This window comes from Lonchura striata, chromosome 2 (genome assembly GCF_046129695.1).
Source record: "Lonchura striata isolate bLonStr1 chromosome 2, bLonStr1.mat, whole genome shotgun sequence".
In the NCBI taxonomy this organism is placed as follows: domain Eukaryota; kingdom Metazoa; phylum Chordata; class Aves; order Passeriformes; family Estrildidae; genus Lonchura; species Lonchura striata.
Window position 1 is genome coordinate 33,132,055 of NC_134604.1, and position 23,016 is coordinate 33,155,070.

Consider the following 23,016-nt stretch of genomic DNA (forward strand, 5'->3'; position numbering starts at 1 on the left):
CTTTCCCCTCTCCCTCTCTCTCCAACAGCAATGTCACTTTGCGTGATTGGCATCATGACCCTCTACTGCTGCTTCTTCTGTGAAAAATGCCCTTAGTGATAGAAAAGGTGCACAACTGGTTAAGCAGTGCTGAACCACAAGTTTTTGTAATAGGGATGTATTTGAGGGAAAAACCAAAGAAACTGAGGTACTTTTATTCAGACTCCAAGCTGTATTAGATTCTTCCCAGAGAGACTTAAGTAGTCACCAGTGTCACCAAAGTAAAGTCATTTCTAGAACCAGAGTCAGTTTTAGATATACTTACAATTTTCTGGTATTGCTTTACATCTATTAGAATGAAATAAATTCCATGCTCTGATCTCAAAAATTGTGTTAGTATTTGAAAATACTAAATGCTCCACACAAGAGGTGATTTGTGATTTTGTGGCTCCCATGTGCAGAGGCTAGTTCAAGTGACTATATCCAGCCTTCCTGTCTGCCTCATACAATCAGCTTATGAGAAACACACCAGACCCCACCAAACAACAAAAGCACACTTCTCATGGAATGCCTGCTCACTGATGGAGGAGCTGGAAGAAGTCACACATTGCAGCTTTGACTATGAGGCAACACAACCAGTGTTGGAATTTGGATGTCAGCTTCCCACAGATTTCATACATCTTTCCATATCTGTTCTCTGTCACTCTGTACGACAGCCATTTCCCTACCTCACAGATGTACTTGTTAATGCCCCCAGTGCCACAGCTGTGGATGCTGAAGAGACATGGGCACCAATGGTCAGGCTGATGTGCTCCTCCTGAACACCATTCCCTACAGACACTCAATTTTTCATATGTATTTTCATGTAATTTACTGGTTTAAATGGAAGAAAGCTGCCACTAATGAGCTAAGCACCCACATCTACAGCCCTCCTTGGCTAGTGCTCAACCTTTCTCAGCTGGCCAAAATCCTCCCTGCAGTCCCACTTGTTCATGCTTCTTCTCCCATACCCTTGTCAGGGACTGCATGTTCTGATCCAGCACAGCAGTTGTTAAGTTTCTTAGTACAACCAGATTAAATATTGGATGTCTTCAGACAGTTCTGGCTTTTCCCAGGTCCTATACATATATACCCACACCCCAGTATAAATAAGAAACCTGGAAAACTAATTAGTTTCTTAATGTCCACCAAAATACCACAGGTCAACCAACTTTTCAAATAGTGCTGAAACCCTAAAATCAGGAAATTTTAAGGCTTCTGAACAGAAACGTCCTGAGATGTTTCAGAGAGACATGGCTGTTTAGTCTGCAGAAGGGAAGGCATGTGACCTTTTGATGCTAACAGGGAGATTATGAGGAGGATGGAGAGAGACTTCTTACAAGTGCTGGTACCCATAGAACAAAGGAAAATGGTTTTTAATGAAAAAAAGAATAGATTTAAATTTCATATAAGGAAGGCATCATTATGAGAGTGATAAAGCACTGAAACAGGTTACCCAGATAAGTTGTGACTGCCCCATCCTTGGAGTGTTCAAGGCCAGGCTGGATGTGGCTCTGAGCAACCTGGTCTAGTGGAAGGTGTCCCTGCCCATGGCAGGGGTTTGGAACAAGGTGATGATTAAAGGCCCTTCCAATCCAAAGCATTCTAGGATTCCATGAAATGGAGACACTCGCACCTTAGTTACCTTGGGTAATTTTTGGTAAAGTAAAAAGCCTTCTGGACTTCACATATATTAAAAGAAAAATGGAAAGATTCAAGTCTGAAAAATCTTTTTCCTTAAAATTATGTACCTTATGATATTATAGGCAGAATAAAAATTTGGACTTTCAATGTTCTAAATTCCTTAAAAATAAAGAAAATCAGACCATAGTTTTTAATGCATCTATCACAAAACTTAAAGTCTTAAAAAATGTCCATGTATTTATATACATATTAGCTGTTTCCAGCCTGCATTTGAAAGTTTAGGTGGACATTTTTCTGGAAGTGTAAAAATAATATCATGGACAATATTACCTTTCTGGAATGAAAGGAACTTAGATAAAGAATAGCCTACTGTATATTCAAAAGGTAGCATGTTTCTTAAGTTCCATGTGCATTATACTTGCAATTTACATGGGGATTTGTAACAGCGGTGCTGCTCCCTGGGTGTTACTTACTTTGGATGGACTTCTCTAAGGTTGAGTTTACACAGCTGTGGAAGGAAAACCTAGCCACAATCAATTAAAAAGTGCAACACAAATCCTTTGAACAGCATTCTCAGGCTGTCCTGCTGTTGAGACAGCTACTATTCTCTGAGAACGAGTGCTCTAACTGTATTAAACTTAGTCCTAACCAAAATAAGCTTTTACTAATTTTCACCATTTAAGGAACATAAAGACCTGCCTTTGTCATTTAAAACTTAAGCTGACTAAGCCTCAGAGAAACAGAACGTTAAAGAACTAAAGCAATTAAATCCATTTACAGAGGTCATAAGAGTCTCTGGGTTTTAGGCATGATGGCCTTGTATGGTCTGTGCTTGTCATTCCTGTGAACTTTCAGATTATGGGTTGATAGGTGGCAAAGTAAGTCACCTTTGTTTTCCTCTTGATAGCAGAGTGACGCTGAGCTGATCCTAGCAGCTCACCAGTGCCCTGCTATTACCTGCATTTCTGATTACTGATCAACTAGAATAAGCAGGCAAATGAGAGCCCAGATGCCTTGTCTTTGTGTGGGACATATTTATTACCAACCTACTGAATCCTGCACACAAAGAAGGACTCGGGGAATGTAGTATGTCTACAAGCTGATGCAAAAAGTGCTGAGAAACAAAAAAAAAAAAAAAAAAAAAAAAAGGATAAATTAGCAGGCAGCTGAAAAGCCTGAAGTCTAACTAACCCACCAGCACATTTAGAATACAATAATGTGGTCAACCCACTGTGGACTCTGAACAAGGCTTTTCTTGGTTTTCAGCCAATTAGTAAAAGAAGAGATTAAGGTTTTTAATCTTGCTTGTTCTTTCTTCCCTTTTTTTACCTGGAGGGTGTGCATGTATGCATACATGTATTTCCTAAATGAGAAAAGAGAAAGTACATACATATACACTACGATGTAGAAAAACATGTGTGAGTTAGGTTTTATTTCCAACAAGAGGGTAATTGACATTATTTCAAATTTCCATGTTCTGTGACTGCAAGCAGTCAGATGTGTGTGTGTTATAGGGTGGGAGGGGAAGGGGGAAGCTGAACAGAGGATATGAATTTTAATCAGTTTCCTGAATGAATACAACACTGTATTTCCCCCTACTTTCCTTAGGATGACAATTCAGAAGAGATAACCTCCTCCTTTGAAAAACCTTGAAAGGAAAGTTTGTTTTTACCATAACAAATGCAACAAAAGAAGAGGGAAGCTGGGAAAGGGAGAGGGTGGACAAATTAAATGTCAAACTTTCTCTCCTTACTTGAAGATAACAGCATACTAGGAAACCTTCTTGGAAGCTTAACATAAACGCAGTTAAGCTGTTGCCAGCTGCAGTAAACCTCCCTCTCACCTTTCTTTCTCTCTTTCAAGATATCTTTGAATGCCTTCTCCTTCATCATAAATCAGACCTGTGAGCAATTATCGCTCAAGCTGGATGGCAGCGGCCTGAGTGGCCACTGCTATTCCACTGCTGTAATCTGCACTTCGTCAGGTTACACTACCCTTGATGAAATTTCACATTTCTTTGCCAATGAGCGTTACCTCTCCATTTATGACTCGATGTCTTTGCAACAGAGAACTGTCAATTTCGTTCCTCTCCTTGTAACTTGCTTAAGCATCATGGACCATCCGGCGGTGCTGTGCACCCCTAGCAACCCACCAGGGAGTCTCAGAGCATCCCAAAAGGACGTGGTTCTGCTGCTGTTCCTCAAATACTTCCCCTGAGGACACATCTCAGCACCTCAGAGGGAGCTGGACACAGACAACCTTCCTCTGGGATAGTGCTGATGCCACTGCCACAACTATCAAAGCAACTCTTGGCGTTCGTCATCCCCTTTCCTGTCCATGCTGCCCTTGGGTGACAGGTCCCCCGCAAGTTCCAGCCCCGCCTGCACCTTGTCGCCCTCACAGAGAGGGGGGGAAGGCTCTTTGGCCAGTCTTTAAGGCAGGAGTTAATAAAACAGTCAAAGCACCCCGAAATTCCAGCCCCGCAAAAGGGAGCGGGCTCCAGCCTTCAGGCCAAGCCAAGTCGTTGAGCGCTGCCCGGGTACCGAGCGGCGCTGCGCGTCCCGCACCGCCGCGTCCAGCACGGACCTGCCCGGACCTCCCAGCCTTTGCCAGCCAACTTTTTAAACAAAACCCCCGAACCCATCCGAAGGGCACAGCCGCTCTCCCAACCAACCTACACCCCCGCGCACGGCTGTCACGACGGGCACGGAAAAGTAGTCACAGAGAGAGAGAGAGAAGGAGAGAGAGCGAGAAAGTCACTCACCGTTGGCGGCGGCACAGAGGTTTCCAGAGCCACTTTGAGCTAGGAATGAGTGAGGGACAAACTCTTCCTCAGAGTCCGAGCCCGCGGCCGCCCGGGCCGCGCCGTCGCCCAGCGACCGCCCCGGGCCCTCATTGGCCGGCGGCGAGGGGAGGGGGGAGGGGGACTGCGAGCGGGGGGTGGAGGAGGCGGACGAGCAGGGCAGGGGGGGACCTGCGGGCCACAGACACACAGAGAAGGGAGGGGGAAAAACACAAAGAAATAAAATGAACAAAAAAAACACCGCAAAACACGGACAGAGACAATAAAAAAGTCGAGCCGGGGCAGCCCTGCCTGAGGGGCGGCCGACTGCACGTATCTGACCCCATTACCTGCTGCCCCTCGGGCTGTTACTGTCCTTTAAAACTTCTATCCTCCTTATATCCATCCTTTAAAACTCTCATCCGTAAGGGGTTTTTTGTTTGTTTGTTTTTTGTGCTTTTCGGTTTGGTTTTGATACGGTTTTGACGTTGGCGATAGCCTCTGGTCCGAGATGCGCTTTGTTCCCACGACGTGGGCGCTCGCTGTCAATGAGCCGTGCTCATTGATGCAGCCGCGCTCCGTCTCACGGACGGGAAAGATCTGCCCGACCTATTGTAGGGCGAATTATTTCAGATTACTTGTGAAAAGCGTAAAGTCCTTTTGGGGATTGGTTTAACAATTCCCTTCCCTATAGTTTATAAAGCAAACAGCGCAAAACCCCCACCACGCAGGCAAGAGGTGGAGGAAAGGTGCGGACACCGCTGCGTGGGGCAGAAGCAGCTCGGCAAACCACCACAGTGGCAACGGAGCAGAAGCACAGCTCAGACCAGCGTCATTTAGTTGATTAAATGATGAAAAACACAACAAATCGGGTTCTAAGATTTTACAATAGAGTTGTGCTTGACTGAGGAACAGCTTCTATTGACTGCAGGGAAATTAAATCAGGTACATGTGGGTTAAGTAGATCCAATTGGAAAAGCTTACTGTAAGCAATTCTTGATTATCAATCATCTTTTTAAACAAAACTGGTAAGTCAGAAGTGCCAGACTGGCTAAAAAACTATCAGGCAAATGTGAAGGTCAGATATGTGCAGTACATCAATAAAAACAGGGGAAATATGAACACAGACATATAATACAGGACAATGCATTTAAACATGAACTTTTCCCCTTGCTACATTTGATCTGAAAGTCAATGATTAATATCTCACATTTTCCCAAATACTGAAATTTTATCATGCAAAATCCATCAAAATAAAAGAACAGTCAGCACAAGAAAACCAGCAAACTTTAAAAAATCATCCATTTCTAAAAAATCGTATTTTGAACATAGCATAGCTCACAACATAGCTGTACAATATTTCTTACTAAACACAACATGAACACTTTAGAAACAGACACAAACCCAAAACAATAAAGTAGGTTTAACATTTAAATCCCCCAAAGCTTGTTCTGCTGTATTTCCTTCCACCTTGGTCATTAGTTTTTCTCATCATATGCCCTTGGATGTCACCTCCTTGGCATATGCCAGTCTTATAAATTGCCAGTTATAATCAGAGAGGAAATTGTGGCATCAGAGGCAAACCCTGGGATCCAAGGAGAATACCAGACCGTACCTGTGCTTAGAGACACTTGCCACAGGAAGGAGAAAAGCTAGTGCTGGTTGAAAGCCTACACTCCCTTGTGTGAACAGCAGCCTGGGCAGCATGCAGACCAAGAGCCAAAATTGAGCCCTGTGTGTTTTGCTATGATCAGCAGTGGAGTGGTTTGGATCACCTTTCTGACAACCCTTCAGACAGAGAAGTTCGTCCTTTAGGAATGCATCTTTCAAGGAATCTGCAGCCCACTTCACACTCCCTGACCCTTTTTATGGTGCCAAGACTGTAACCTTCCCATTGTGTTAACTAGTGGTAGGAACTGGTGACAGACAGGAATAAAAAGGAACACGTGCAAGTGGATGAGCACTGTTTTCCGTGTCACAGTCTCTGACATGAAAACAGATTTCAACTCTAATTCTGATCTGCTTTTGAAGAAGCAAAGTATACTCTGCATTATCCTCTTTGTGGCACTAGAGATTTGATGAGCTCTGACATGTAACAAAGTTTAAATCAGGACTTTGATTTGCTATGCTTTCATTACAAAATAGGGTGACGTATTTCTAATCCTGTGTAGTAGTCAGAGGCTGAGTTTTAGTGTGATGGTGACTGAAATGGAAAAGAAGTGTAAAATCAATATCTTCCTATAGACCCATACAGTTTTTCAGTGCACTTCGTGAGGACACATTTTTCCAGCCATTGAGAAGGATAATCCAGATTAAAAAATTATTTCAAGCCCATGATTCATTTACACAAACACCAGTGAAATGCATAAAAGGGAGTTAATGGTGTGGCTACCAGACCAAAAAAAAAAAAAAAAAAAAAAAAAAAAAAAGTGGACAATTACAGTAGAGCCCCAGAGCTCTCTCTGTGTTTTGTTTAGACAGTACACTTGGCATAATTATACATTAATTCTGTAGTCTGGACACAAAGAGCAGGAGCAGAGCAAACTGAATTTGGAATTGTAACCCTAAAAGCAAAATGTCAGTGCTTTTGTCAATCCACATCAGAAAGTTTCTGCCATTTTCACATGGTTGCAAGATTTTGGGAGTTTCTTTTAGCAGGAGCTTCCCCATCTCCCAGTATTGCAGTTTTGGCAAGAATAAAAGAAAAAAAATATCAATAAAAACAAATCCAAACCATTTTTAATGGCAACTTTGGGTTTTAATCAACTTCACCATTGCAGAGTGCACATGAGAAGATCCCATGGGCTTTCACAGTCATTATGTGCACTTGCAGCAGTGTGTGAGCTGACCTTTACAAGGGCAGATTCCCCAGGAATTGTGCATTCTAACCACTCAGGGCTGTACTGCTGTGAAGGGCACATTGTGGAAAATTGCCTTTTGGGCATGAATGATAGGGTGGATTCAATGGGAGACTTTGCCAGCTGCTGGATGAAGGTGTGCACCAGGCAGCTCTGCTGCCAACAACCAGTTATAAAATGCACAGGAACCAAAGTGACACCTTCCTTTTTAGCAAGTCAACAAGGCTGTAAGGCAAGCATGTGTTAAGTTATGGATCCTTTAAGAAAACTGCCTCCTTTTTTTCCTGCTTGGACAGAAAACCAAGAATTAAATCTGACCTTTTCACAAAAATTAAACCAAGAGAGAAATGAAAGCTACAAGTTTGTTTCCTTCTCGCACAAATATCTCATTGAATTTACTGCAACTGCAGGTCCAAGTAAAACAAGACTGTAGATATTCATTCCAGCTGCCAGACCAAAATTTCTAATTGATTAGAGCAAAATGAATTTGCAGCAATACTGGGTTGCCATGGAACCTGAGCAAGTAGGACAAGTTACTTTGCAGAATGTGCTGTTTCTCCTTCAAAAATACAAAACAGAATGACTAGATAACACATTCATTATGTACAGTCTTCAATTTGGAACTTAAAGAAAAACAAAATGAATTCCAAGTAGGGCCCCTTGGCATCAGTTTGTAACAACCTTATATATCCACTTGCAGTGAGCAGTCAAAATTATGTTCTTTGGACTTGAGGCAGGAATAATAGTTGTTGTATGTCTCTGTATGAATGATGCGATACTAGCACATATTCAGAGGAAAAAGAGCAGAACCTCCTATTTTATCTATGTGCCAGTATTTCAGATTAAAATAAAATAAAAAAAAAAAACAGGGGAAGATATGTTGCCATGTTTATGAAAGTACTTAGGAAACAAAAACTTTGGAAATAGGTTAGTACAAAGAATCTGTTTCTCAGCTTAACCAAGGAACTCCGCAATATTCAGGCAACTGCTTTAAATTTAGGGAAGAGACAAGCAGAGCAGAACCTAAATAGTTAGGGGAAAGTAAGACAAACAATAAACACGCCTTCATTTTATGCTGCACATTTGGCTGTAATATTTAAGAATTACTTTATCTCTCACAGGATTTGGCATTCAGAGATCAAGAGCTGATTTAAAATGGGTGTATTTGTACTAGTGTGAATAGAAGAGTTGCCAGAAATAGAGAACATTCACAGGGGTACTTCTAAAGAAGATCAGTAAATTGTTTCATGGACTACATTCAGTCCATATATACTCATATGTTTGTAATTTGTCCCAAAAGAGGTGAAAAAGAGTGGATATAGACAAAGGCTGACTTCTCACAGAGCTGAAATGACAAGGCAACAGGATTTAATAGTGCTCAATATACCCAGAATGGTATTATCTGTGATCAATAAATAAGTTGTATCAGCTTTTTTTCACCCAGTAACTTCATCCAAGAACCTTTAAGGGCTGTAAATACTTGGGTGTTTAAACTTTGAAATACTGTTATCAGATTGTTGGGATCTGTTATCAGATTGGCTGATACAATGGACACTGAGGGCTGGAACACTTGTGCTATGAAGACAGGCTGAGAGAGTTGGAGCTGTTAAGCAAGGAGAAAAGAAGACTCTGTGGAGATCTTCCACCACCCTTCCAGTACTTAAAGAAAATTTGTAAAAAAGGGGGAGTGTAACTTTTTACACAGGCAGATAGTGATAGGACAAGAAGGAAGAGTCTTAAACTAAAAGATTTAGATTAGATACTTGGAAGAGACTTTTCTCTGTGAGGGTGGTGAGGCACTAGCACAGGCAGCCCAGAGAAACTGGGGATGCTCCATCCCTGGAAGTGTTCAAGCCTAGGCTGGACAGAATTTTGGGCAACCTGTTCTCACAGGTGTCCCTGCCCAGGGCAGGGGATGTGGAAGCAGATCATCTCCAAGGTCCCTTATAGCTCAAATCATTCTGGGGAAAAGACTGACATTTCCAACATATAAGTAAACTGAGGCACAGAGATATGCAATAATTTGATTCAAAATTCTGTCATTTTCTGTACCTGCATATTGCATCTCTAGCCACTGAAACACTAAAAGGCTGTTGTCACACTCAAATATTTTTAATTTGCCGAATTCCCACCATAAAGAAACAAGAGGCGTGGGCAGAAGTACTGTGTTTGTGATTACCTCAGTACAACAACCGCAGTAGTTCTCACATAGGAATGTTTGCATTAAGTTCTGCCACTGACACTGCCTTTGAACCACCTTAAAATAGGAAAGTTTCTAACCAAGGTTAGAACAGGTGCACCAGTGTAGTGTTAAGGACCACTACAAACAAAAGACATTACAGTACAGCTCTGGCCTTTAAAGCAAGGCTTTGCTTTGTGGGTTCACAGGAAGGCTGTGTAAATGATAGCAGAGTGTATTCTGTAGTGTGCTGGCTGAGTTTATTATCCCGTCAAAGGAAAGTGTGTAAACAGATGGACTTCTTTTAACTTTTCTTTATGTCTTCCTCTTACTTTACACCGGAGTTTGAGTTATCTGTACTGATATTGATGTGAAATCTTATTGATCAATATTAATTTCTAGCCAGTCTTTTGCTGGAGAAAACTATGACCTGCCTAAATAACCATTAGGTACCTCTGTATGATAAAAGAAAAAAATTAATAATTAAGTCTAACAGGCAATTTCATCTCAGAGGGTATCTGATTGATTAAAACCTCACAAGCATGAAGCAGTCCTGCAGAGCTGAGATCCTGTGTGAGAGCTAAAGTAGCAAGCAGGGTGGGCACCAGGACATCCCTGATTGCTGATACATAGGACAAAGTGGAAAGGACAGCCCTGCCTGCACAGCAGTGTTTGGCTCCCTGCAGAATACAAAAGGCAGCAATTTGCTCCACTGCTATTTTAGAGCATCAGAGATCCTGCTGGACTGAGGAGAGTGGGCAAATCTCTGCCATTTTGCTTTCCAAGGTGAAGGGGAATGTATATGAAGATGAGCCCAGATTTTAGAAGACTGGTTTAGCATCTAGAAGTATCATTCCTTCAGAGATGGAGAAAAAAGGAATTTTCCTAAGGGACAAACAGCATTCCTGTCTTTCTCATGGTGGCATATCAAGCCTTTCCAGTGAACAACATAATACACCTTTGGAAAAAGAGCAAGCTGAACTAGCTGTCCTGTAAAATGTGTCAGTGAATCATAGGAGTAAGGAATTGTGGTGCCGATTTATTGCTCCTCTTTAACAATAGGTGGTCACAACATTCTTAGTTCACCAGGCAATATATATCTTGTATTTAGAATTAATTAAAAAAGCAGTCTTTGAGAACTACTTTTAGTTATTTATATTTCCTGAACTTCCACCTGCACTTATGTTTATTTCAGTTAATTTAATTTTGCGTATTTGATTTATAGCTTTAAAGCCAGAGGGGAAAATGAATGAAACAAAGGGGACAAATGAATATCATCTTAACAAGAAAAACCTGGGCAGTTGCCGTGTTCCTAAAGTTAAGAAATCAGTAGTTGTGCCTAGAAAATGAGAAATAATCACATGCCCTGTACGAAGGCTGGATACTAGGTGGAAGAGGGTCATATGAGGTTAAGAAGGAATGAATACATTCACCTGGGCTGAAGTGGAGTATGAAGAACACATGTTACATGGACTTCACCTGCCTTGTGGGTGATTTGTGCTACTCTTCTAAATTGTGTTTTCCCCCTCCACTATGCTGTGAAGATAGACAATGATTTTCTTTAGCCATTTACTAGCACAGTGCATTTTCTATTGAGGAAGTCAAAAAAGTCATTGTCAGCAGGGCTTGGAAACATTCTTGTTTGTACAGAGCAGAACTTTGTTAGACTCTCCTCTGGGTGGGAAACCTCTAGATTGGCAGCAGCTCTGTGAGGAATGAAATACTGGGATATATAAAAGCAGTTATATATCACAGCTGAATGCTTGTTACTTTCCTCTGTCCTAGCACAGATCTGGAGCAAGTGTTTGGGTCTTATGTAATTATCCCAAATTGCAGAAGGTAGAAAGGGACAAAAACAAGGCAGACCTCAGATCTCCTTTCCCCCAGTAGAGGTTACTAACCTGACCCAAAACAGCAGAAAGCAATTATTGATTGAACAAGATCGAGAGTAGCAGGGAGAAAATTGTTCCCTTCCAAAGTGCAGCTCTTCTATGGCTTGGGGTGCTCTGGAGCAGCACAACCACACTTAGAACTTTTTTGCCAACAGAAGAAAATAATACAGCAGATTTTCAGAAAATTACATGGGCAATTGCCTGAGCTGCTCATTTGTAGTCACAACAGTATAAACAGATTGTGTTAAGTTAGCTACATGATTTCCTACAAGGTGTATCACCAAGGCTCAAATCGTGCAGCTATTTAGAAGCACAAACAGGTAACAATTTCCAAATATGCAGGAGATTTCTTGTATCTTTTTCAAAATCAAAGTAGTAAGGAACAAGCAAGAAAGACTTTCTTCTAATACGGTATAAACAATCCTAATCACCACAGAATATTTATATCATGCCTTGTGAAATATTTATGCAAGTAATTCACATCATCTAAAGTTTTAAGGAAAACGCAGCCCCCTATTTATGGCTCAGCATTACAAATGCTTCTGCAGCTTTACTCAACTCCAACTTGTAAAAGAATAATGTAATCAGTAGGCAGTCTGATGAGCTGCCTGTGAAGTGGCCTCTCTCAGTCTGACACTAATGCTCTATCTGATCCAAACACCCAATATAAAGTATGAAGTTCTCTGCAAGCGATTACATGCAAATCTCCTAAAAGGTCCATTTTCCTGTATTTGATCACCAAACTGTAGGCTTTATAGAAATAGCTTTCTCTAAGCTTAGTGTTAACAAAATGGTTTACACTAGCCTTGGAGAACTCCTCCTGATAGGCTTGGTCAAAGCAAAAAACTTGTTCATGTTCTTGCTACTCCAGTGGGAAAGAGTTATCATTATACATGGATGACTGCAATGCTTTTTCATCTGCCTTAGCAAATAAAACTTACAGAGATGTCTTGCAAGGTGGTTTGGCAGTACTTTTCTAAAATTAACTTTAAAGTTATGCCAGAGGAGACAAAATTATGGAGCGCTAAAAACCAACCAAAAATCACATGATATTAGAGACCATGTACCAGACAGCAAAATTAATTCATCCTACAGCCAAAGCACCAAAAAACCCACAGGTTCAGCTCACAGTCAGTGATACACTCCACAACTGTCCTGGCCCCTGGGGATGGATTCTGACACATGTGTGTAAAACAGTACATGATAAGACAAACTCTGCTGTTAAGCAAAAAAATTGTCTATTTCTACTTGTTAATTAAATAATCATAAATAAGCATCAGCACTTGGCACCAACTGATGGATGGAAACTGACCATCACCATTAGTTTATAATCTTATTGTAAAACTTTCATACCATCTCGCTGGGAGTTCCCACAGGCAGTTCCTCACAACGCTGACTCTTTTTCTCTTTCTTCTGCATAGCTGGCTGGCTTCTTTCTGTCCCCAATACAACCACCTGACCCTTACCCCAAATCTCCTCTCAACCAGCTGACCCACTCTTATAACACCCATCCTTATTGGACACAGCTGTGCCCTGTTAAGGGCAGGGCTGTTTCTACTCTTTGGCAATCAATACAGCTGCAACTCCTCAGGGGTGAGATTGCCTTCAGCACAGTCTCTATTCTCTTACAATCCATCCTCCCACAAATAAGCATCTCTTGAAAGGAGTGAAATTTGCAGTTACGAGAAATCCAGGACTTGCTTGTGGAAACAGAAGGAAAATGTGACATTGTGCAGCACAGTCACTATAGTGTCTCCCTACAGTCAGGGGAAATACAACCTTTATCTTCCAGAGGCCACTTTTTCTGTCTCCAGTTTGAGTTGGAATGTCTCATTTCTCTTCATTGGCTATACAGGGAGCCTTGGTGATCCTTACTTATGCATAAGTGAAACTGTCATGGAGCCTGGGCTTAATGTCTAGAATTTGCCTGAAGGTAAGGCAATCTCACTGAAATGCTTTTGGCAGTGACAGTTTGGGCTGCTCCATAATACAAATCTGTAATTGCCCCATCATATGTGCAGACTTGAGACTTCCCTCCCAAGCTCATAGACAAAGGTGTTGTACGGTACAGTGGCAATGGAACTGGTGATTAAACACACAGGAAGCTGGAGATAAAAGTTTCAGGAAGGAGAGCTCTGATGCCAGGATATTTTATGTTTCTCTTGGGAGAAAACATAGTCTGCCTGAGTAAGTACAGTCCAAAGAAAACGTAACAGCTGCAGGTATCAGGAGTCTGGCAAAAGGGTAATAAAGATATAGTGCAGTGAGACCCTACCTGTCTATGCATAAGTGCTCTGGGAAGGAAATTTGGGATGACCTGAATGTTGCCTGAATAAAGAGATTGTATCTGTTCCGATTACTGGTAAGATTAGTGTTGACTTTGAATTTCTGCACTGCATAAAACTAATTAACTTTCTCATCCTCTACCACTTACTAAGGCAGTCTCCTCCTAATCCCAGTCTTTATCCCCATGAGGGTTGGAGGCTTGGATCCTTAAAGCTGTATGGGAGCTCTTTTCCAGTCACTGTTAATTCTTATATTCTAGTCAAGTTATGTAATTTTAGGAGGACTTTTTTTTGCAGTGCATTATTTCAAAGTAAGCAAACAGCCCTTTCTGCAACATCTAAGAATCATGGTTTAGAAGGTCACTTTCTTTCTTCAGCCGAGAAAGAAATCAAGGCAATTTGTGCTGAAAGACTCTTCTTAGATAAACTTTTAAAGGGATCTGATTAATTTTCCATCACACTGCATGTGAGCTGGTCCTGGGGATCTGGAGTTGAAGACAATGGAAAGTGTGAAGGCTCCTGGAGAGGGGGAAGCAGGATGACTGCTCCAGGACAGTGCTGAGACTCAGTGCATGTGCTGCAGACACCAGCAGCAGAGCATGGTGCTGTGTTCAAGGAGCTGCAGCCCTGCTGACACTTGTGCTCAGTGCTGTGCTGCCATGTGCAGCCTGCAGCACCTCTATGGCTGATATCTGCACCCAGGTTGATAGTGGGTGTTAATCCTTTCCAGCTCACTCTGAGAGTAACTCCCCACTCTGTAACGTGGGGAAGAACTCTTTTAGACCTGTCTGATCTGATCCTTATGTGTCAGACTCTCATTTGGCTTCACACTCCCAAATGCATCTGAAGATTGAACATACCCTGTGCCTGGCACAACTCATTAAGAACCAGAGCTATCCTGCATCTTCCAGCAATTTCAATCAGTTTTGTCTATTTATTCTGCAGGCTTTTCAAGACATGGACCCCTTCTCTTTGTGTGCATGTGAGGCATGCAAAGCTGCAGGACTTTGATCTTGTGTTTAGCCATGAGGTGTTCTTGCAATGCAAGCTTAAGAGTAGAGAAGCTGTTTGTGCTCAAGTAGCTGTAATTACTGTGGAGCAGAGCAGTTCAGTGTTCTGTAGGGAGGGAGGGCCTGAGAGTCCCCCTTTGCCACAATCTGTAGATAGGACAAATGCTGCATTTCCAGGGAGGTCTAAGTAGAGATCACCCAAATGCTGCATTTCCAGGGAGGTCCAAGTAGAGATCACACACTTACTGAGAAAGCTGCTAAGAAGATGCGCAACCCTCACTGCTCTGTTCCAAAATTTCACCTTATAAACTTGCACTTCAGCTTTGTCATCCCAAAAAACCTTCTGAATTTTTGCTGATGCAAATATATCTGAATCTGAGGCTATGCATCTGAGGGGATGCTCTTCTCTCCTGGAAAAGATTGCTATTCTTTGGTATTGCCTAAGAGGGTAATGCAGGAATATGACAATATTGAGCCAGGCAAAAATAGCCAAAAGCTGTGATTTGCTTTACATTTGTTTCAGTCTTAGAACAACTTTAAAACTAAATACTAACAGCTACCCAAGAAGAAAAGAAATGGATAGAGAGAAATTTTCTGGTTACTGACTGACATTTCAAGTCCCAAAACATGGGAATAATCCTTTTCCCTCCAAAATAATTTATGTATTTCAGAAGACAACAAAACAACTTGCAATGCAATAGCATAATTTAAGGAAGTTTGAGACACCATTGATGTTACTGTTATTTTTTTCTCCAAAGCATTGATTAATACCTTTAAAGCTGCAATTTAAATACCTTAATAATGGTTTTACTGACTTTTGCCCTATAAGAAACTTTACTTTGACTTTTGTTCAGTTCTCTGCTCAGTGGAAAAGATGAAATTTTTCAAGTGACTATAAAAAGATTGGACCCAAATGATGATTTTCTGGATAGAGGGAGGTAATGATAATTCAAAACACATTGCAGACACATTAGAATTATTTTAAAATTCCAGTAGTTCAGAAAAGAGTGGCTATAAGCAGTAAAGCTAAATACAGAAAAAATAATACCTGGTCTCTGATAGAGGGACCATTCACTGAATGGTCTCTCTATCTCTCATTTCTTCCAACCTCTGTCTGGTTTTCAGAGGGGTTGTTAAGGGAATTAATTCATATTCAAGAAAATAACTCTTTTAAAAAGATGGGAGTGGTATTAGAAAACAATTCAGTTCTTGGAAATAAGGCACCTGAGCCCATGTGAAAATGTGCTGCTGGTTTTGCCATAACAGAACACACTACTGGTCCACCTCATATACTTATCCCATTCCCATCAATGGCTAATTGCAGCCATGCAGTGCTCCAATAAAACAGTTTATTACACCCAATGGGGTATAGGGGAAAACTCTTTTGGATACTGCCTAGTAACCAAAGCTAGGCAAGGAAACAAGATGGCTAAGATACCTTATTTTTCCCTGATTGTTGAAACAGTATGTGCTATGTATTCCAAATCATTGGTAATTATTTCCCTCTGAAAAAAAAACCCCTGACATCTAACAGGTAGCTTTGCATGCTTGTTATGAAACATTCCCTGCTTTTCTTTTTTAAATGTAAGGGGTTTTGTCATGGTAAAATGCTAATGGGAGAAGAGAATCCTTAAATTTTGTCTGATAAACAGCCCTTATTGGTTTTGTCCATCTCTGAAGTAGTTATTCACTACAGAATGGAATCCCTGCTGTAATGAGTCTAACTTTAAATTCCTGATCAATTAGTCTGGCCAGCCTGACCCAGAGTTTTGGAGGTCTAACAATGCCCACTCTCAGATGGGCTTCTGTTATACTGCACTGATCACTCCTCAGTAGGCTGGTGAACAGACTATATAACTATGTGGCCTCTTTTATCTCTAATTTTGATGATTACCTGCCAGACCTTTTTGGCAAGCTTGGCCTTCTGTACACTATTGAATAGTTTATACAGCTATTTTCTTTCTTATGATTCCTTTAGAGCTAAAGACCCTGATCTGCAAGCAGTGTGCAGGCCCAGCTGCCTTTCATCAGTCCACATGTGTGTCAGCCAAATGCCTATGAGTGGAGAAGCTCTAAGCAGCACTTGGGGCACTTTTGCAGACATTACAGCAGTTCCATCACCCTTTGTGAGCCACTCTGGCTTCAGTTTTGCCCTAATGTTTTACCTTTTGGCTATCTGTGTATGCATTCATATGAGTTGTATTTTCCCCATACTCTTTTAAATTTTGGTTGAACAGCACCTACATGCACAGAAAAGATGCTCTTCTTTCTCTAGGATAATTTTTCGAGTGATGCTTTTTATTTACGAAAAATCAACATGAGAACAAACATTAAAAAAAAAAAAACTTTAAAAGTTTAGAAGTAGAAAAGTATTTTCAAAAAAGTATGACTTTTGATTCTACATATGATCAGTTACCTTGAGTTCATAAAGTGCAAAAATCAAAGGAGACAGCAAAATAAATGTAAATGATTCTGGGGAGATTGCTAAGGTCCTGGATGGTCAGTAAACTTGATCACTTCTAAGGGCTACCCAGTTGTGGAAGGCTTCTGTGCTTACTGAGTGCCTACTTAACCTGCTGATTCCCTGATTTTTAACATTAAAAATAATATTATTGGAGAGAGGAGCTTGTCTGTTGCACAACCCTGCTGAGATAAAGAGCCCCCTTCAATTCTCAGAAAACTGAAAGTCACTAATACCACCCAAACTGATTAGAGCCTAGAATCAAGGATTCCCACTTCCTGGGGAGAGGTTCCAATTCCTAAATTTTTTTAGCAGAGATCAGCATTATCATCACACACCATCAGAAGATGGCCAGAAGGATTGACACTCAAATGTTTCCTGTAAGTTGCACTGGAAGACTTTAAGAAATTCATGTAGGAAAAAACGTAGAAGTCACTCAAGCTTCCTGTGCCCTGTGGCACAGGTGAGAAGGAATTCTATATGATAAATTGATTAGAACTTCCCCTGCTTTTCTTCAAGGTCATCTACTTTCTTCCACTTCTATTTACACACACAATAAGCAAAATTTGAATGGCTTTTAGTGTATAGATTGGTTTTTCTCCCAGACTGCTTGGGATCTGATTTCCCAAATTTCACTAGCTTTCTTGAACTCCTAAGTTATGTGTGATTAAGGATGCATAAAAGCTGCATTAGTAGGTCTTAGTCCTTAGAGGAAAGAACCTAAATTCACGTTTCCTTTCTTAAACTAAAATGCTGAAGTCATCAAGTGAGAGGCCCTGACACAGAGCACATCAGGGTTTTCTTGTTATTCTGGAGCTGATTTCTTTCATAGTTGCAGAGAACCAAGAGCTTATGAAGACAGTAAGTAGATTTTGGTGGTTTTTTTCTATAATCAAACAAACAATGGTATGCCTAGGAGGCAATGCTTGACATTTTTAACAGACATAATCATAAACAGTGAATATTTCCAAATATATCTCAAACTAGCAAGAGTTACCTGCACACAGACTTTGTACAGAAAGGATGAGTTCTATTTTTCATGTTCTTGGCTGAAAAAAGCTACTGTTTATCCCTGTGCCTTTGGCATAAACTAACCCACCACACGCCCAAGGGAAAATAACACACATTTGGAGATGCTTTAAGGAAAAGAAAAGCTCATTGCTCCCTGTCACAGCTCAGTTTATACAGAAACTACAGTAAAACTCATTTATGTTTGGGATTCTAGCCATGGACAGGTAAAGGTGCTGCTGACAAACTGTTCTGCATCTGAAGGTTCCTGAAGGCATTCCTTATCTAAGACTATTTCAAAGGCAGTTCTGCTTGGATCTGTCTGTTGATCCACAATAACTGTGCTGTCTTCTGACTTTTCTTTTTTTTATCTTTTCCTTTCTCTTTATGTTTTCTTATATGCTGAAGCTGATGCAAAGATAAATGTGAAAAGGCATGACATTTCCTTTTTGTTAGAAGCTTGTGACTTTTATTATGTGTGTCCCCAAAGGTAGCTTAACCAGCACCTGGTGCTATTTGAGTGTTTCTGCCTTGCAGTCAATGAAAGAAGAGTCTCTGGAACCAGGGAGCAATAAAGCTACTTCAGAATCAGAATGGCCATTCTGGTGTGACTATTAAAAGTTCTCTCTCACACACACATGCACACACACAGACAAAAGGGTTCAGATAGCCATTGTTCTGTGACATTTATCCTGCAAAAATATATACACTCTGTTATAAATTCTTAGGAATTTATTTAAACTTGCACTTTGCTGCAAAGCCTTCTGCTTCTGTTTCAGATTTGAAGAAAGCTTGTCATTTTTTCCAAGTATATCACTTCTAATAAAATATTCTACCTGTGCTTGTGTTTTCTTCACTAACTCATCAGATTATCACACCTAAAAAAGTCCACCACTAGGCTGATATTTCAAGAGCTGAAATGGCATACAGATGTTTGATGGCTTATTTTGAGAAATAACTTTCTACTACAGCATGGTGTTTATACCTGTATTGGAAACACAATCATGTAAAGCTCTTCTGGTAGTAGAGCACCAAACAGATTTCTTCACATCGTTCTAGTTTTGGTGGGGAACACCGACATCCAGTAATACAATGCTGTGAAAATGTGATGTGAATTACATGAAAGAAAACTATTATTTAAAACATAAGAAAATCTAACACAGATCTCAAGCAGCACAGACAAAAAGAAAAGGTCAGCAATTTGAATGTGTTCATTTATGGACAGATCTACAGGTTTTATGTAGATTTAATTTCTGAGCTTTGCTGTACCCTGTCACTGAAACCATCCACATGAGCATGTAAATACAGGCAACAGGAGCAAAGGCTGTTAGGAGTACTTGGAACAAATGATGAACTGAAGTTTGAAAACACACATTGCACTGTGTCACTAGAAGTTAAATCTGCTGCAAGCAGAATGGGGAAGGCCACCAGGAACTAATAGAGAAAACTTACATGAGGAAGAGACAAAAAGACATGAGGATTTTGTATGGCATGGCAAAATAAGCTACAAAGAAAGAGAACTAGTGAAATAATGGTAATGAACTTGGCCACTGGACCCACAGGATAAGAAAGCATAGCAGTGCAAATGATTTTCCATCTGGTTTACTCAATAAAACATATGTATGTTCAGAAAATGTTTCATGGGAAAAGCCCTTCAGCTGCTGTAACTTGTGAATTAAGTCAGGTAGAAGAACTGAAATTGGTCTGTGGCTCAAAATCTCCACAGCAACAGCATATCTGCTACTTTTGTTAATGCTAGGTGGAAAATGGTAATGTTTTAGGGTAGAGAAAGCAGTTGTGTCTGATTATACACAAGTGCTAGTTTAAAGCTCAAATAAGTATGGATTTTCCCTAACTGTGAAAACACCTCTTTAAGCCATTAACTTCTGTGTTTCCTCAAAAATAGGTATATTTAAAATAAGTCAAAAATTCCATGGCCAGGCATTGTAAAAATTCTTGCTTTTTTAAAAATAAACAAAACTCAAGGTCTGCTTTTGTTGTGGGCAAAGGTCAGTTGGAGGAACAGAGAAGGTTTTATGATCCATTCTTCTTTCTTACTTTCTGTTGCTGGGATGCTGTGGAGTCAGCCAAGAGATGGATTAATGAATGTCCTCTTTACACTTCCCATTTTATCCTTCCCAATGGTAAAAGGTGGTTGTTAAACCATGTAATGGAAAACTGGACTGATGGAGCTGGGTTATAGTTTTTGGAACAGTGCTTTTCAAACCATTCCATTTTCCCAATCTCATTTGTTCATTAATTCAGCTGTCTCTCTTGCCACAACCAGTGCTAAAATTCATATAGCAATGATACATCCAGCAAATTGCACATTGCTGCGTAGGCAGAAATTGCTCCCTTCAGATCCCTGGCAAGTGATAAGCATATGCCCTTGAGCCTGAGAGGTTTTTTTAAAATCCCTGTTGCATTATGCAAATCTCTAGAACTGATTAGAACAGTTTCTGAATAATAGCATCTTCTTCTGCCACCTGTTCACCAAGGCCTTAGGAATCACTGGAAGAAGCTAAAAATCCAAACTCAATTTCCAGATATGTCCAGCAGCACAATGTATCTGACAAACTGACTGACAGAAGCAAGTTTGCTTCTTAGAGGAGAAAAACAGATGAGAAATAAAGCTACCAGGCCAAAATCTTCCAGTGTCAGGTAAGAGGACACCACTTCCCTTGATTTCCATCATAGGGCTCTATCCACTTGATCATCCCACTTGCTTAAGAAACTTAAGTATTATTAACAAAAAGTGGCATCAAGACTGAAAAGAAAGCAAATTAAACCAATCTGCCCCTTACACCTTGGTATTGAATAGAAATCTGCAATGAATAGGTCTGTTTTGTGAAAGGTCTGTTTTAATAAAACCTGCCTTCATCACAAAAGGGACTAGAACTAGGGTGAAATGAACACTAATAATACCAGCTTATCTGCTGCTCGGTAAAATCCTGTTCATAAATTTATTAATGCTAATTAACCATTTTGCAATAGCAAGCAGAATTGTACATTATTCCCAAATGAAAGCATGGAAAGTGTTAAAGAAGACAACACATTTATTAATGCCTAGCCAGGTGTTTTGTATATCCAAACTCTTCCTAACTGACAAATTTTTCCTGTTATTTTTTTCTTTTCATAAAAGACATGTATGAACTCTTTCAACTGCTACTTTAGTTCTTTCCCAAAAGATTGCCACTTGGCAGTAGAATCATAAAATCACAGAATGATTTAGGTTGGAAACGACCTGAAAGATTACCTACTTCCAAGCCCCTGCCAAGGGCAGGGACAACTCTTACTAGAAAAGGTTGCTCAGGGAACCATCCAACCTAGTCTTGGATCCCTTCCAGTTGTGATGGGACATCCATAACTTCTCTGGGCAACCTGTGCCAGTGCCTCACCACTCTCACAGTGAGGAATTGCTTCATATCTTGCCTTAAGCTGCCCTCTGTCAATTTAAGCCATTACCCCTTGTCCTGTCACTCCATGTGCTTGTCTAAAGTCCCTCTCTGGTCCTTTTGAGGCCCCTTTTGTCACTGGAAGGTGCTCTAAGGTCTCCTGGAGCCATGTCTTCTCCAGCCTGAACAACTTCAACTCTCTCATCCTGTCTCCATAGCAGAGGTGGTCCAACCCTCTGAGCATCTTCCTGGCCACCTCTGGACTTGCTCCAGCAGGTCCATGTACTTTTTATATTGAGGAGCCCAAAGTTGAATGCAGCACTGCAGCTGGGGTCTCAGGAGAGTGAAGCAATAGTACAATGAGCATCTGAGATTGTCCCAGAGTCTGAACTTACCAGAAATCAAGCAGAAGCCACTATGAACAATAAAGTGGAATGAGTATATTTCTGACTGACCTCTAAAGAGAGATATTATCTGATAACTGTGTTACAAAAACCTGCTCTTTATAAAAAGACATGTAGGTAGAAACATTCGCTATAGGAAATCCATATGTATTTATAAGCCACATGACAAAAATATGTAGCTATGATGTAAGATTGATGGAATAAGCTTAGAAATTGTCTGTGAGACTCTCAGGAGATGGAGACACGCAGCTGGCTTCAGATATATCAGCTCTGGAGATGAAGAAGTTGCACAGTTACAAATGAGCTGTTCCCTCACAGCCACCCTTCCATGGTGTGTCCCTGACCTTAAAAAGCCTCTTTAGGATTGCCAGAGAATAAAGAGACTTGTCAGCACAGACTAGAGCCATCACAAAACCCTGAGGCACTGCTGCATGACACATACCAGCCCACAAGTTTGTCAGGTCTCTAGAGAAGCACAAACCAGGCTGAGATTTGGATCTTTCAAGGTACCTACCTACTTTGCAGGATAAAGGCTTGGGAGGGAGGCACATTTCTGCAATTCCTAGTTTGAAGTTCAGCATTGACAAGTGTGAGCATCTGAGCAAAATGTGTGTGATGTCTTGACAGAGCTGATTAGCAAAGGTAGTTTTCTACATGGACTATTCTTATTGATTTTAATTTAATTACTAATAGTATAAGGCACTATTTAATGAGACCCAAGGAAGAGAGAGGGTTGGAAACCAAAGTAACTCAGTTCCTGTTGGCTGTGTTCATGCAGAGGTGCGTTTATTCTGTGAACAACTCCATTGAAATCAATGTGTATCCCTGTAAAATAACTTTTTAACCAGATGGATTAAGAGAAAAACAGCCTGGCTTTGTCGGATGAGGAAAGTTGCATAGAAGTATAGCATTATTTTTAATACCCTTTCTTATTAATATATTAAAGTTCTCATCATTCTTTAGGGGAAATGAAGCACAGCAATGCTCAACACAACAGTAGGTTGCAGTCAACTGTGTCATTCTGTCAGGCTTTTACGTGGTGTATCCAGGACAGCCAAAATATCAAGAGGGTAATTTGTC

General features: G+C 40.7%; 1 protein-coding gene across 13 annotated transcripts in view; it reads right to left on the minus strand.

Annotated features, from left to right (window-relative positions):
- Window positions 1-23,016, minus strand: part of TENM4 (teneurin transmembrane protein 4) — a 1,541,819-nt gene that overhangs the window by 253,802 nt on the left and 1,265,001 nt on the right. Inside the window, exon 6 of one of the 13 annotated variants that reach the window (XM_077781312.1) lies at window positions 4,427-4,636. The exons of the other annotated variants lie outside the window; for them this stretch is intronic. Coding sequence (XP_077637438.1) covers window positions 4,427-4,636 — 210 coding nt within the window. The remainder of the gene's footprint in view (window positions 1-4,426; window positions 4,637-23,016) is intronic. 13 annotated transcript variants of the gene reach the window in all.